Source organism: Carettochelys insculpta, chromosome 4 (assembly GCF_033958435.1).
Source record: "Carettochelys insculpta isolate YL-2023 chromosome 4, ASM3395843v1, whole genome shotgun sequence".
Taxonomy (NCBI): domain Eukaryota; kingdom Metazoa; phylum Chordata; order Testudines; family Carettochelyidae; genus Carettochelys; species Carettochelys insculpta.
In genome coordinates, this window is record NC_134140.1 from 10,382,760 (window position 1) to 10,399,874 (window position 17,115).

The 17,115-nt window shown below is 40.7% G+C and overlaps 1 protein-coding gene across 4 annotated transcripts in view; it reads left to right on the forward strand.

Moving 5' to 3' along the window:
• The window catches only part of CTNNA2 (catenin alpha 2), an 814,165-nt gene that overhangs the window by 695,785 nt on the left and 101,265 nt on the right, over window positions 1-17,115 (forward strand). For all 4 annotated transcript variants that reach the window (XM_074992255.1, XM_074992258.1, XM_074992256.1 and 1 more), the window contains 3 exons: window positions 2,861-2,953; window positions 3,240-3,396; window positions 13,202-13,402. In XM_074992255.1, the coding sequence (XP_074848356.1) occupies window positions 2,861-2,953; window positions 3,240-3,396; window positions 13,202-13,402 (451 nt within the window). The remainder of the gene's footprint in view (window positions 1-2,860; window positions 2,954-3,239; window positions 3,397-13,201; window positions 13,403-17,115) is intronic.

The window sequence follows — 17,115 nt, forward strand, 5'->3', positions numbered from 1 at the left end:
TTAAAAATGGATGTGTGTTTTAATGTAGTTGAGAATTCAGAGCCATTCTTCTTGGTGAAATTTAAAAAAAAATTCCTCTACTATTCTTAAAAATGTGTCCATAATTCTACACACCACACATGCAGTATTGTTCAGTTTTCTGTACTTTGGCATGAATTATTATTTAATAAGTTAGTTCAAACTCCCCTCTATAGCACAAAATGTTTGAAAATGGATTTTGTGTGTGGAAGATTTGTAGAAATTAGGTGATTTAATCCCCAATTCACATCCAGCTTTACAGGGTGTGTCTACACAGCAGGTTTTTTTTTGAAATAATGGCTGATCTTTCTAAATAACTTTGCTAGTGTCGACACAATGCAACCGCCATTTCAAAATAATTTCCAAACAATGCATTTTTTATTTCGAAAGAGGTAAACCTCCTGGCTAGGTCTACACTTGCATTCCTGTTTCAAAAGAGGAATGCAAATGAGGGAAATAAAATGCAAATGAAATGCTAGTTTGCATATCTCACACTTCATTTGCATAGTCTGTTTTTGGAAGAGATTCTTTCAAAAGGAAAAAGGCAGTGTGGATGGGGCTCTTTTGAAAATGAACCTCATCTTTGAAGGAACCCTTCTTCCTGAAACAAAATAGGGTTAGTCTGTTTATTTTCGAAAAAGAGACCCATCTACACTGCTTTTTTCTTTTGAAAGAATCTCGTTCAAAAAGAGATTATGCAAATGAAGTGTGAGATATGTACATCAGCACTTCATTTGCATTTTCAATTTCCCTCAAGTGTAGACGCAGTCCGTTGCACAAGGAATAACACCTATTTCAAAGTAGGTGCTGTGTAGAAAAGGAATAGAGCCTGTTTTGAAATAAGCCATAGTGCATCCAAGGGCTCAATTTCATAATAGGATCTATTGTGTATAGACTCACTATTTGGAAGAAAGTTTGCTTATTCTGAGGCTTTCTTAGGGGCTGGGTCTACACGTGCCCCTTCCTTTTGAAAGGGGCATGTTAATGAGCAGGTTCGAAAGATGCTAATGAGACGCTGCAATGAATATGCAGCGTCTCATCAGCATAATGGTGGCTGTGATCGGCTGTGATCGGAAGAAGGGCTTTTGAAAACTGGGGGGGTCCTTTCAGAAGGTCCCGTCTCCACAGGTGGTGCGCGATTTGAAAAGCCGCACTTTCAAATCTCCGCGGCCGCCAGTATACTGATAAGGCACTGTATATTCATTGCAGTGCCTCATCAGCATCTTTCAAACCTGCTCATTAGCATGCCCCTTTCGAAAGGAAGGGGCACGTGTAAGCCCAGCCATAGTGTACATGTATTATACTGGAATAGATTATTTTGGAGTAATTATTCATGACAGGATCTTAAAGTAGACCACCATAGAATTGAGTCCATGCTGTCTCCTAAGGCTTGGCTGCTCTCAGAGCTACTCCCAAAGGACTGCTCAGACAATATTCTCCTTCCTTTCTCACAGCAGCCAAGCCCACTTCTCTTATACCTTGCTAGTTGGGGGGAAGCTATTCCGAAATAACTTTGCTACATAGGAATACGCTAAGGCCATTTCTACACTACAGTGATCTTTCAAAACATGATCTTCCAAAAGATCTCTTCCAGAAGATCTTCTTTTGAAAGAGCACATCCACCTACAAAAAAGAAGATTAAAAGAGCAACCTGCTCTTTCGAAAGAGCATTCACACAACCCCAGCTCTTTCAGAAGAACAGGCCAAGGGTCAAAAAATCTGGCACTATGAGCTCTGCTCTTTCGAACACAGGGCCCCCTGAAGCTTCTACACATGCTTTATTTCTGAAACAATCTTTCAGAAAAAGGTGCTCTTTCTCATTTGGGAGAGGAACAGGGCCTCTGGAAGAAGGGCTGTGTCCTTTCAAAAGGAGTTTGAAAGAGCACTCTTTGTGTGTGGATGCTCCGCTTGTTCTTCTGAAAGAGGACCTGATTTTCCAAAAGGACTTGCTAGTGTAGACACGGCCTTAGTGTTTAAGGGCAGGATTTGATTGGTAGATCTGTATGCACATCTCCATAACTCCTTCCAGACTACTCCTGCTCCAAAAAATCCTCACATTATAGTGGCTCAGACTTGCCACTTTTCCTGGAACAGCATTCAACAGCACCTAGAGAGACCCATAACACTAAATGAGAGCTGTACATTGTGCCCTCCTTAATGTAGTTTTTAATCATTACATTTCATGAGCTCAGATTCTGTAATCTTTACTGGATGGTAGCTTACTCTGCACACAGCATTACTAAAATAAATATAAGTACTTGAGAACTCAGATGCTTCTCAATATGAGGAAGAATATCAGAATCTGAACCTGAAAGGAGTATTCAAGCAGCATGGGATTTCTGCGTGTGAGTAAAGGTACCAGAATGTTGGTCATGGTTAGTAAAGCAGATCTCTGCCTATTGGGACCTCTGACTCGCTTCAGTATGGCATGGCTATCAGGATATGACAGAGTTTGAACACTGTTATTCATAACAAACGTGGTTAATTCAAGGAGAGAGAGAGAGAGAGAGAGAAAGACAGAGAGTATCTCAATAATTGTTTGGAAATGTAAACAATTTCCAGAGAAGCCTTACAGGAAGTGTAACATATGAGCCACAGGCAGAGATGCAGAGTACTTTGCAGTAGAGAAAAATGTTGTGACATATCTTAATATTGTGGATGGTAGTTGTTTAATTTTTGAGGGAAGAAGGGATCTGCATGCGTTTCTGCTCAGCAACACAGATGGCACAGTTTGATGCTTCTGATATGATTATCTCCTCTTTAGCAAGATTCAGCAATAATACTAAAAAGATGAAATGTCCCAGTTACCTAAAAACCTGATTCTCTGCTGTTTAAATTGCAGGTTGCCAATCTGGCCTGTTCTATCTCCAATAACGAAGAAGGTGTGAAGTTAGTCCGTATGGCAGCCACCCAGATTGATAGTCTGTGCCCACAGGTAGGCACAATTCTTGCTGAAAGCACTCAAGGACTGTTAAAGCATTAAATAACATAAAGTATTTGACACAGAAAAATGTCCTCTCTGAAGATTGTGGCCTTGCCTTTGTAGTTCTTTTGTTCATAGCCTTGTGAGAGCTGAAACTTATGTTTGTATTTTGAGATGTGCTTAATGAATGGAATAAATGTGGTGCACAGCTGTGCTTTTAACATCATATTTAATCAATTTGTTCCTTACCATGAGAAAAGTTTTGTCATTTCTTATAACAATGTATCCTAAATAATAGGTAATAAATGCAGCACTCACATTGGCTGCCAGACCACAGAGCAAAGTCGCTCAGGACAACATGGACGTCTTTAAAGATCAGTGGGAGAAACAAGTGAGAGTTCTCACCGAGGCAGTTGATGACATCACTTCTGTGGATGACTTCCTCTCCGTCTCAGGTACAGGGATCAGAGGAGCCTCAAAGAAACACAAAACAAAAAACAAAATAACAGTTAGAAAGGTAGCTAGAATTACAGCTGATTCTTTAGTGAATTCTTTCATCCACTTAGATTATTGGCTTACCAGACCCATTGGGAGTGATCCAGATCCAGGCCAGCCAGTTAATCCCTATTAACTGGGCACAATGTAAGTTTCTGTCTGTCTTTTGGGAGATGTTTTGTATCTCAAACCTGGAAAACTATTTGATGGGGCTAAAATAATTGTGGATAAAACAACTATGAATTTTTGCCTTTGTCAAGGACACAACTCATTGCTAGGATAAGTAACAGTAATTGGACAGCTACCTATCTACCTAATTTTGATATTTTAGGCCATGTCTGCACTTCAGGGAAGATAGATGCTGCCTTGATGAATCTTCCAGAGTTTGATTTAGGGTGCTTGTAGGGCACTAATTCCAACTAACAGGGTGGTAGCTCTTCCTTAGCATCTGCCAAAATCCCTCATTGCCATGCACCTTCTGGAAGGAGGGGGCTAGTGTAGACATGGCCTGAGCTCAGTTTTTACAGCCCTTATGCAAGTGTGAGTGAAAGGATGCCTGGCACTCTCACAGCCTTTTCCAGATTATGACTCACCACTTCAAACAAATGGGTGAGAAGGGAAAGAATTGAGTGTAAGCAGAAGGACATCTGATGTGGACCTTCATTCCTATTGCTCATCCACCTGAATAGTTGGCCAGGAGCACAGTAGAGAGCTAGGTATTCCACAAAAAAGAGGTAAAATGAGGTATTCTTCACCCCAGGTTAGGAAGGAAAGTAAAAATGATTTGGTCTGTCTGGTTGGCAGTCCTTTCTCTGTGCTGCTTCTAGGGAGGTAAAGTTACACACTGTCCCTTAGTTATGGCAGAATGTAAAGTTACAACTTAATTTGAAGCAGCTCTAAAAAGTTACTGCAAAAAAGTTGGTTGTTTGGGTGTTTGACTCATAGTTGCAGGCAGCTGGTTAACCTAGCAAGATATAAGAGAGTGGGCGCTGACTGTGGTGAGAAATGAAGTAGAATATTGTCTGAGCAGTCCTTTGGGAGTAGCTCTGAGAGCAGCCAAGCCGCAGGAGATAGCATAGACTCAATTCTATGGTGATCAACTTTGAGATCCTTTCATGAATAGTATCAAATCCTAGGAAAGGGCTAAGTGTTTACTTACTTATGTGGCTGTGGTGAATCACCTGCTTACACTTTTGTTTGTGAATAAAAAGGTAATAATAGCTAATGTGGAAAAAAGAAGAGGTACTTTCTACATGCAATGATATGATCCGCTCATGTTTCTGAGTTACAAGAAAATCCCTAGTTCTATTATGCATTTTCTCTATATTCTTTGTGAAACCTTGGCAGATGAGGCATTATTGGAGCTGAGCCTCATATTAGGCGGAGATTTTGAATATACACTTTTCTCTACTAAGACATAAGAACGGCCATACTGGGTCAGATCAAAGGTCCATCCAGCCCAGTAGCCTGTCTGCTGACAGTGGCCGGTACCAGATGCCCCGGGGTGGGGGGAGATTGAAGACAATGATCAAGCGATTTTTTTCCTGCCACCCATCTCCAGCCTCTTACAATCAGAGGCCAGGGACACCATTCCTACCCTTGGCTAATAGCCTTTTATGTACCTAACCTCCATGAATTTATCCAGCTTTTTCTGAAATTCTGTTACAGTCCTAGCCTTCACAGTCTCTTCTGGCAAGGAGTTCCACAGGTTAACAATGCACTGAATGAAGAAGAACTTTCTTTTATTAGGTTTAAACCTGATACCCATTAATTTCATTTGGTGTCCTCTAGTTCTTGTGTTATGGGCACAAGTAAATAACTTTTCCTTATTCACCCTCTCCACACCTGTCATAATTTTATATACCTCTATCATGTTCCCCCTCAGCCTCCTCTTTCGTAAACTGAAAAGTCCCAATCTTTTTAGCCTCTCCTCATACAGGATGTGTTCCAAGCCCCTGATCATTCTAGTTGCCATTTTCTGAACCTTTTCCAGTGCCAGAATATCTTTTTTAGGTGAGAAGACCACATCTGTACACAGTATTCAAGATGTGGGAGTGCCATAGATTTATATAGGGGCAGTAAGATACTCCTTGTCTTATCTTTTATCCCTTTTTTAATAATACCCAACATCCTATTTGCCTTTTTGACTGCCTCTGTACACTGCGTGGATGTTTTCAAGGAACTATCCACAATAACTCCATGATCACTTTCCTGATTAGTTATAGCTAAATTAGCCCCCATCATATTGTAAGTATAGTTGGGGTTATTTTTTCCAATGTGCATTACCTTACACTTATCCACATTAAATTTCATTTGTCATTTTGTTGCCGATTCACTCATTTTGTGAGATCTTTTTGAAGTTCGTCACAGTCTGCCTTTGTCTTGACTGTCTTGAACAGTTTAGTGTCATCTGCAAACTTTGCCACCTGACTGCTCACCCCCATCTCCAGATCATTTATGAATAAATTGAACAGGATTGGTTGTAGGGCTGACCCTTGAGGGACACCACTAGTTACCCCTCTCCATTGTGAAAATTTACCATTTATGCCTACCCTTTGTTTCCTGTCTTTTAACCAGTCCTCAATCCATGAAAGGACCTTCTCTCTTATCCCATGAAAACTTAAATTACATAAGAGCCTTTGATGAGGTACCTTGTGAAAGGCTTTCTGGAAACCTAAGTATACTACATCCACTGGATCTCCCCTGTCTGCATGTTTGTTAACCCCTTCAACGAACCGTAACAGATTAGTAAGACGTGATTTCCCCCTGCAGAAATCATGTTGATATTTGCCAATCAGATTATGTTGTTCTACATGCCTGACAATTTTATTCTTTACTATTGTTTCAACTAGTTGGCCCAGAACTGACATTAAACTTACCAGTTTGTAATTGCCAGGGTCACCTCTAGAGCCCTTTTTAAATATTGTTGTATTAGCTATCTTCCAGTCATTAAGTACGGAAGCTGATCCAAAGGACAGGTTACAAACTAGTGTTAATAGCTCTGCAATTTCCCACTTGAGTTCTTTCAGAACCCTTGGATGAATGCCATCCGGTCCCAGTGATTTGTTAACATTAAGTTTATCTATTTGTTCCAAAAGCTCCTTTAATGACACTTCAATCCGGGACAGTTCCTCAGTTTCATTTCCTGCAAAAAAATGGTGCAGGTTTGGGAATCTCCCCAACATCCTCAGCCGTGAAGACTGAAGCAGAGAAATCATTTAGTCTCTCTGCAATGGCTTTATCATCTTTGATTCCTCCTTTTGTATTTGTGTCGTCTAGGGGACCTACTGTTTTTTTTTCACAGGCTCCTGCTTCTGATGTATTTAAAAACCATTTTGTGATTACTTTTTGAGCTTTTGGCTAGCTGTTCCTCAAAATCTTTTTTGGCTTTCCTTATTACAGTTTTACACTTAATTTGGTAGTGTTTATGTTCCTTTCTATTTACCTCACTAGGATTTGCCTTCCACCTTTTGAAAGATGCCTTTTTATCCCTCACTGCTTGTTTTACATGGTGTTAACTCATGGTGGCTCTTTTTTTGGTCTCTTAGTATGTTTTTAATTTGGGGTATCGATTTAAGTTGGGCCTCTATTACAGTGTTTTTGAAAAGCTTCCATGCAGCTTGCAAGGTATTTGTTCAAGTCACTCTGGCTTTCAATTTCTGTTTAACTAACCTGTTCATTTTTGCATAATTCCCCCTTTTGAAATTAAATGCCAGAGTGTTGGACTTCTCAGGTGTTCTTCTCACCACAGGAATATTAAATGTTATTACATTATGATCACTATTCCCAAGCAGTCCTGTAACAGTGACCTCATGGACCAGATCCTGTGCTCCACTTATTACTAAATCAAGAATTGCCCCTCCCCTTGTGGGTTCCCGTACCGGCTGCTCCAAGAAGCAGTCATTAACAGCATTGAGAAATCTTATTGCTGCATCTCTTCGTGATGTGACATGTACACAGTCAGTATGGGGATAATTGAAATCCCCCTTTACTATTGAGTGTTTTATTTTGGTAGTCTTTCTAATCTCCCTTAGCATTTCAACATCACTGTCACTGTCCTGATTAGGTGGTCGATAATATATCCCTACTGCTATATTCTTAGTAGAGCTTGGAATTACTATCCACAGTGATATTAGGGAACATTTTTATTCATTTAAAATTCTTATTTGATTTGATTCTACATTATCTTTCACATACAGTGCCACCCTGCCACCCACCCGGCCTATTCTATCCTTCCGATATATTTTATATCCTGGTATGATTGTGTCCCATACATTGTCTTCATTCCACCAGGTTTCCGTGATGCCTATTATGTCAATTTCCTCCTTTAATACAAGGTACTCTAGTTCACCCATCTTATTAGTCAGACTTCTAGCATTTGTGTAGAAGCATTTTAAGATTTGCCTCTGCTTATTTGTCTTCCCATTCCAGATGTATTAGAGTCTTCTATACGTGATTGTTTGTCTGATCTAGCCCATTGTTTGATATCTCCCCTCCTTTCTTTTTTACTATAGCGTAGAGTATCTCTATCAATGGATTCTCCTCTAAGAGGAGTTTCTGTCCGATCCACATGCTCCTCTGCACCAATCGGTTTTCCCCCATCTCTTAGTTTAAAAACTGCTCTACAACCTTTTTAATGGTTAGTGCCAGCAGTCTGGATTCCCTTTGATTTAGGTGGGGCCCATCCTTCCTGTATAGGCTCCCACTCTCCCAAAAGTGTGCCCAGTTCCTAACAATTCTAAACCCCTCCTCCCTACACCATCATCTCATCTATGCATTGAGACTCTGAAGTTCTGCTTGCCTACCTGGCCCTGCACGTGGAACAGGAAGCATTTTTGAGAATGCCACCTTAGAGTTCCTGGATTTCAGTCTCTTTCCTAGCAACCTAAATTTGGCCTCCAGGACATCTCTGCTACCCTTTCCTGTGTTGTTGGTACCAACATGTACCACAACCACTGGCTCCTCCCCAGCACTACACATTAGTCTATCTAGATGCCTCGAGACATCCCAACCTTTGCACCAGGCAGGCAAGTCACCATACGGTTCTCCCAGTCATCGCAAACCCAGCTATCTATGTTTCTAACAATCTAATCACCCACTACTAACACCTGCCTTTTCCTAACACCTGGCATTCCCTTCCCCGGAGAGGTATCCTCAGTTCAAGAGGATATCGTAACATCCTTTGGAAGGAGGGTCCCAACTATGGGATGGTTTCCCTGAGCTTCCAATGGCTTCTCTCTTCCCCTGAGCCTTTTATTCTCCTTAAGAGCACTGGTCATACATGGTACACTCTATGCAATAAACAGGATAGCCCCCGCTCTCCTGCTGGGCTTCTGCCTGCATTTTCTCTATCAAATAATCTGAATATAAATGGTGTTTTTATTTAAAGGCTTGGGATATATGTTATATGTCAGAAGGAAATGACACCCTCTAACCTCCCCCTCTAAACTCCCCTGTCAAAACTCCCTCCTGTTTGCAATCACCTCTTTGCAAGCTCCCTGGTTGCTATCTAGCAGGGTTTATGAAGCTCTGGCCTTCCTGATAGCCTGACCCTCTGGCTACAGCTCGACCATTGAGCAGAGAGTTTTAGATTTCAGTCCCAACTATGACTCGCAGCTTCCAACTGCCACTCTGAGCACATGGCCTTTCAAACAAACAAACACAGCTCAGCACTCAAAAACATCCAAACAAACAGACAAACAGAACCCCAGAACCCCAAACACAAAACACGCACACACTCCAGACATCTGACCTCAAGGTACCAGAAATCACTCCTTCTCCAGAGAGACCCTCTCAAAACTCCCTCCTGTTTGCAATTGCCTGTTAGCAAGCTCTGCAACATCTGCTTTTAAAAGACATCTGCTTTTAAAAATAAACCCAGATTTGAACAAATAATGAATAGGATGGTTTCATAATTCAACCATTGAGTAAAGTTATAATCGAAAGTGAACATTTCAAAATTATTATTTTTTGGAATGTGGGGGAATGGCTTATTCATCCTTAGAAATTATTCCTTCCTTTTTTGTTTTGTTTTGTTTTGTGTTTGGTTGCATCATATTATTCCTGGTGCCAAAGAAATGGCTTGGTTGAGGCTGATTATGCTCCATGATTCAAGCCCAGTGCAGAGTAATTACTGTCAGCCATGACAAGAAAATGAAAATTGACTGTCAGAAAACTGGGTGCATTAGCACTTGGGTGAGCATATATTTTGATTTGGCTGTTGGGGCTGGCAAGAACCATTTTGACAGACCTAGTTCTACAAATAATGGACTGACCAAGTTTGTGGTCAGTCTGTATCCATAGATACAGTCCACAAGCTGATACCATCTGACTATTTATTTCTATTCTACTCTTCAAGCCAAAGCACTTGCATCAATAAGTTTCACTTTCTTCCCAGGAGACATTTGCACTGACTTCCCCCCAACCCTCCTTCAGAAATCAGTTTGCTTTCACAATGTATTTACTGGGGATGGACTTGAGTTACAAAACTTGGATTCAGATCCAAACTTTCCCAAGAGAGGGGGTCAAATCTGGGGTTTGAGCTCAGATCTATCCTTTCACTATTTTATTTAAACTCTTTAAAAATAATGCACCATCCAACACTGTTTAGAGAACTCTTCTCTATTAGCAGTGAGCTCTGAAGTCTTGACCTCAGACAGAAATTCACGCAAAGAAGCAATAGTTTATTTTGAGTTGTTAAACAATTAAAGTATTAAAAACTGGTCTGTAGGTCTGCATCAGGTTAAGACTTTCTAATGAAGAGACCCTTCCCTGCTTATTACCCCATGGCAAAACTGAGGGTACATTTTATCAGTGCGGTCAGAGCTAGTCCTATGTGCAGTTGATCTGGGTAGTGGTCTGGGGCCACCACTTTCAAGGGGCTGCCAAAAAGCCCCACACTACCCATGCTCCTGGGTGCCCCCCCATCCATTGCTTCCACCACTCTGCTCGTGATCCCATATGCCCTCCTCCCCCTCCCCCAGGCTGACCCCCACTACACTGCACGCTCCCAGGCCGGCCCCTGCCATGCTGCCCGTGCTCCTGGGTGGACTCTCCATGCCTGGGCAGCCCCTGCCCAGGGACTCCAATTGGCTAAGACTGGCCCTTAATGCAGTAGTTACAGAAGGAGGCTTAGATTAATTTTAATCAAATGTTTTATGTTTCAAATACATTGTCCATTCACATTTCTGAGAGTTTCCTTTCAGGCAAAATCTGGGCATGCTGTGCTAAGAAAAATGGGTTTATTCATTTTTTTTTCGGCAGAGCAACTTTTTTGAAATGTATTGAGGTACCTTTTTGGAAAAAACCTTTCAATGACCTTGGTTCACAGGACTGGAAAATTTCAGTTATCTGTCATAAATGTTATAATTTGTAATGAAACATTGTTAACTTTTCTGAAAAAAAAAGTGTGACATCTGAGGTCTTTGGCTATCCAAATGAAAATTTTAGACTATTTTTTAACCCAGAAATGGTGAATAAAAAGCAATTGGCTAAATGATCAGTACTGATTTCTTGATCATGGCATTTTACTACAAGATATACAATTTTATCTATAGTTCATTTGTGGTGGGTCTGGGACACAATGAAGTTACACCTCAGATTATTTTGAGATTAGTCAAATATACAATTCAGGTATCATATTTATTGCAGAAGTGACTTTTTGAACTCCGTTGATTGGGTGGAGAAAGGCAGTGTTCAGTGTTAAATAAATCAACTTGGACACATGGCATTGATGTGTGAGACACATTATACACTGCAAAGTATAAAATCTTATAGTCAGATCTTCATCTTATGTAAATTGGTGAGTCTCCTTTAATTTCAATAGCACTACAATAATTTACACCAGCTGACATTCTTGCCATATGTCCATTTGTACAGTGACCTGGTGCTCACAGTAACTGACCCTTAAGAGCATGCTCCCTACCATAAAGCTTCCCAGCTCTGTCCATTTTCTGTTGGGAAGGGGATGAACTGCTTGCTCTTCCAATTCCTCACTTACAAGGGCAAAAATATTATTTTACAAAATGCTGTGAGACAGCAAATGCAAACTGAACCCAGACCCTTGTGTTCACATGAAATTCCTTTTGCCTTCATCGTGCCAAGAATGATCTGTTCTCCCCAGCCTCAGAAAGCTACCTATTAAAGTGCCTTCTCTACTGAGGCTTTTGTGAAGATGCAGGTGAGGAGTCAGGAAGTTGGACTGTTTGAGTTCTCAGATGTCATGCTGTTGCAGCCTGTGGTCAAGCAGTGGAATAAATTGCCAAGGGAGGTTGTGGAATCTCCATCGCCGGAGATATTTAAGAACAGGTTTGATAGATGTCTGTCAGGGATGGTTTAGACAGTACTTGGTCCTGCCATTGGGGCAGGGGGCTGGACTTGATGGCCTCTCGAGGTCCCTTCCAGTACCAGAATTCTATGACTCTCTGAAGAGACTACAGTGTCCTCCAGAAATGGCCTGATGTGTGGTGGTAATAATTTAAGCTGTTCTGTTTTTTATATACACGACTCAGTCCTACATGACCTTCGCAGAAACAAACTAGGGATGTTTGGTGTAGATGAAATTGCAATAAGTGGGGCATGCAAATGATTGAAAAAAAAGCATACTCAAAGAGTAGATTTTAATGGTTTGCTGCCAAACTGGAAGGACTTATCTAGAGCTGTACCTTGGAGGCCTGTCCTAAATCTGCTACTATTCAACATTTTCATTGATGGCATAGAGAGGGAAGTAGAGAGTATGTGTATAAAATCTACAGATGACTCCAAGATTGCAAAGGTTGCCAAACCTTTGGAGAAGAGAATTAGAATTCAAAATGGTCTTGATCAGTTGGGAAATTAGTCTGAAATTGACAGGATGAAATTTAGTAAGGAAAGGTGCAAACTACTGCATATAGGAAGGAAGAAGCAAATGCACAGCTACACAATGAGGTATAAAAACTGTCTTGGAGGTAGTACTGCTGCATAGAATATCAGATTGTTGCGAATCACAAACTGTATATGCATTAACAATGGGATGCAGTTGTGAAGAAATCTAATTTTTTCCAGGGTTTGTCCACGGTAGTGTTGTAATACATGGGAGGTAATTGTCCTACCTTACTAAGCACTGGTGAGTCTTCAGCTAGAGGGCTGTGTCCCATTTTGGGCAAGGCACTAAGGAATATGTGGATAATTTGCAAAGAATTCAGGTGAGAGCAACGAAAATGGAATCTGACCTATAAGAAAAGATTTAAAAACAAACAAACAGACAATCAAAAAAAAACTTGGCATGTTTAAGCTTGAGAAAAGAAGGATGAGTGAGAGTGGGGCAGATAAAAGTCTTCAGATGTGAAGGACTCTAAGAAGGACAGTCCTCAATTCTTCTCCATGTCCACTGAAAGTAGGAAAATTAGTAATCAGTTTAATCTGCCAGAGAGGAGATTTAGATTAGATATTAGGGAAAAAAAACTTTCTAGGTATAAAGGTAAGCTCTGGAATAGCTTTCCTAGGATAATTGCTGAATTCCCATCATTACAAGATTTTAGGAACAATTGGACAAACATCTGTCAGGGAAGGGTAAGTTTACTGCCTCCTGTTTCACCCCAGGGAGCTGCACAAGATGAGCTCTCAATGTTCCTTTGAGCCCTATGTTTCTGGAATTCTATGACTCCATGAATCTTCATACTAGTAAAGTATGCTGAAGAGAGACATTATTCTTTTATGTTTCAGCCATTGTAATATAAACCTATATGCCAAGCTATGAACTGAAACCTGTGTGTCCTCTTTCCACAGAAAACCATATCCTGGAGGATGTGAATAAATGTGTGATTGCCCTCCAAGAGGGGGATGTAGATACACTGGATAGAACTGCAGGTGCAATCCGTGGCCGCGCAGCCAGAGTCATTCACATTATCAATGCAGAGATGGAAAACTATGAAGCCGGAGTTTATACCGAGAAGGTATTGGAAGCTACAAAATTGCTCTCAGAAACAGGTAAATGTATTATAAGTAAACTCTCTAAATGTTGTTCCTAACATCTAAGCTCCTAAATCGATATTTTCTTGTTCGTAAATTAGAAGAGCATCTGTTCTCTCCCTGTGTGGGTGGATGTGCTTGTTAGCGAATAAATTTCATGTTTCAAAGCAAAACATAAAAAAGACACACTGATATGTAAGAAAGTACAGAAAAGATAAATCCAAATAATAAGGCTTATTTCAAAACCTCATGTCCTCTCCAAAGGCCTAAGAAAACCTCAGAATTAAGAAGGTTTCAGTGAAAGTAATTGGAATGGCTGACAATTCATTGTATCATTTTAAAATAATACACTTTCATTGTTATTTCCTTGTAGGGCTATGGGCAGAATCAGAAAATTTTGGCACTCCTGTTCTCATTCCTATATTTAATGACCACAGTAGTTTAGTTGATTAAGCTTTGTAGTCATCAGGACAGTTCCAATTGTGATAAATAACCAACAAACAATTCAAATATATGTAGCAAAAGATAATTTAAGTAGCTAATATTAGAGTGAAGCAATCAGATTTCTTGCTACAATATATTGAATCCCTTATCTCTGGCTGCATGTTTGTTAATTCTTGATTTATAAATCAGGCCATAAAGCAAGATAAATAAATAGTGTCATATATGTCTTGAAATTTTTATTTTGTTTCAAGTGAACAGCATAGCCCCATAAACAAAACCAGAAAGGTTAAATGGTAGTAATTCTGCTTTTCTGTGGCCCTTCACTATGATGAAGAGGAGATTAAGGATTGAATGCTAGAGTCTGTCTCTACACCTTTCAGTTTATGACTAAACTGGAACAGGTTAGGAAACAACCTAGAATTCTTTAGAGTCATTTACAGTTACCCTTGGTTTGAGCCCTGAAGAGGCATTTGAAAAGAGAATTTAGTGTCTGGGAGCATGGTCTGCACATAATAGAATATAACCCCCACTTAGCCCTCATCAGTCTACATCCCATAGACTCCTCCCTTCCTCATGTTTGGGTAAACCCAGAGAAAAGGGGACAATTTGGATCAAAGAACATATTTTATGAGAAGAGACAAAAAGAACTTGGCTTGTTTGGCCTTAGAAAGCAAAGGCTGAACAGGGATACAATGCTGTCTATCTATAAATACAAAAACAAGGGAATGTAAACAGTTACTGAAGTTTAAGGACAATGTTGGCACAAGAATAGACAGGCATAAATTAACCATGACTAAATTTAGGTTGAAAATGAGTAGGTTTCTAGCCATCAGAGTGAGATAGTGAAACAGCCTTCCAAACAGAGTAGTGAAGGATAAACAACCTAAACACTTTTAAGGTAGAGTTTGGTAAATTTGGAAATGGTGGTGTTTGATGCATTGCTTGTGCTAGCAGAAGGCATGACTCAGGTGCAGGGGAGGTGACATACTCACTGGGTCTCTGGGCAAAATGGGGAGGTCCATCTCTGTGCCCCTGGAAAGGAACTCTGAGGGGAGAGAGGGAATGAGTGGGACTGGTGCATCAAGGCCTCAGAGCTGCCCAGAACACACCAGCAGCAATATAATGGGCCTGAGGCTCCAGCCACTGCCACCTCTGCTGTAGGAATGTGGTGGCCAGAGCCCCAGGCCCTTTTGAATTTTCGGGACCCAGGGCAACTGCTCTCTTTGCCCACTCCTTCCATCATTGGCAGGCTTGCTCAGGCGGTCATGTCCAGTCCTGTTTTCCAAGAGAGGAGAATTTGGCTTTGCATGCCTTTGAAAAGGCTGGTGTGGTAGTCCTCTGACTTCAGTGTGATTCCATAAAAAAGTCTTTGCATAATTTTGAGTCAAGGAATCACAAGAGGATCAGAAAGTAGTTATTTTACTTCCCTCTGTATGACATAATCAGTCAAAAATCAAAGCTTTTTGACCATGACTTTAGCTTCAAGGAGTATGTCATTAGCAAAATAATATAAACTCCAGCAGTAAGCAGGCCTCATAGATTGAAAAAAGAATTACATGACCTGTCCAGTTTGACACAGTTCTTGCTGCAGCAGACTTCCACAAGTTTATTTCCATTAAAGCCTTCATTAGTAATCTGAGAGGTTTCTGAATAATATGAATTCTTTGTTAAATAGAACAAAATTAATTTTCAGACTTTTTATTATGCTAAAATTTCTGACCCAACTTTATATAAAATGAGTCCAATTCATCTTTCATAGAACTAATTTACAATGATAAAAACATAATAAAATGAATCTACAACAGGAACGTTAAATACTTACATTGCATAGTTAACGTGTTCTTTAAAAAACCCTGAATTATAACAAAGTGCTAATAGCTTTTATTAAGTGCATCTTTTCCGAGCCCATCTGTGAGATGGAAAAATTGAACCATGTTGTTGTAGTGTGAAGAAAGAGGACCACAAGTTATAGGCACTGTATTTTAAATCTTCTATTTCAGTTCATTCCATACTGTCCCTTTCAGATACTTGTATGTCCCCTGTAACTGAAGTATCTTAACAAGTCATAATCCTTAATGAATTTATCCTCACAACATCACAATGGGCAGGGAGAGCATTGCTATCAGCCCCTTTACTTTTGGGAGCTGTGGTGTAGAGAGATACGGCATGCCTTGCCTCACACAAAGTCCCTATCAGGGCAGGGAATTCAGCCCAAGCTTCTGACATTAGGTTAGCACCATGCAGGGGTGAAAAAATTGTCAGGTTCCTTGGCAAGTTGTGAGAGGCCTAGTTGTGTACTCCCAAAAAAGGTGGGGCCTCAGAAGAAAGGTTGGGTGTGGGTTAGCCTCCCCCCAGCCAGCCCTTCAGCACCCCCTCCAGTATGCTGCCTAGTGCTCTGGAGGTGATTTATGTAGATGGCCCCTTTTCATCTTGAAAGATGGTGGTTGGCAGCATTGCTGAGGATCTATTGACAGTGTTTGAGTCTGAAGCTTCTCTTGTGGCTTATCTGTCCAATATTGGATTTGCACAGTCAATATCAATAACAGCATGTCAGTCTATTTCCAAATTCTTGAGTCCAAGAGTTTTTCCTTCTAAGACAAAGTTCTTTTGTGTGGCTTGCACATGTACTATCAAAGGATGATGTGCCCTGTCATAGCAATTGTTGCCAGGTATTTCAATCTGATGATGTAAATTCCCACGATTTTGGATCAGTGTTGAATTTTTTCATGGTTTTTTTGCATGTATCCTTGAATCTTAGCGTTGGTCTTCTCTTGTTCTCAACCCACATGACAATTCACCAAACAGGATTTTGTTTGGGAGAGGTATAGCTCAGTGGTTTAAACATTGGTCTGTTAAACCCAGGGTTATGAGCTCAGCCCTTGAGGAGCCCATTTAGGGATCAGGGGCAAATAGCTGTCAGAGATGGTGGTTGGCCCTATCAGGAGGGCAGGCAACTGGACTAGATGACCTCTAAAGGTCTTTCCAGCTCTATGAGATGTGTATCTCCATTTAGGAAAAAAAAAGGGTTCATCACCCATTCTTCTCACATGACCAAGCCATTGTAGTCTTCTGCTGTTGAGGATCGCTACGAGGCTGGGTATGCCAGATCTTGACAGGCCAGCTGCATTTGAAACTTTATCTTGCCAGTTGATATTCGTAATTCTGCAGAGGCAGCAAAGATGGAATCAAAGAATCATAGAATGCTAGGACTGGAAGGGACCTCGAGAGGCCATCGAGTCCAGCCCCCTGCCCCAATGGCAGGACCAAGTACTGTCTAAACCTTCACT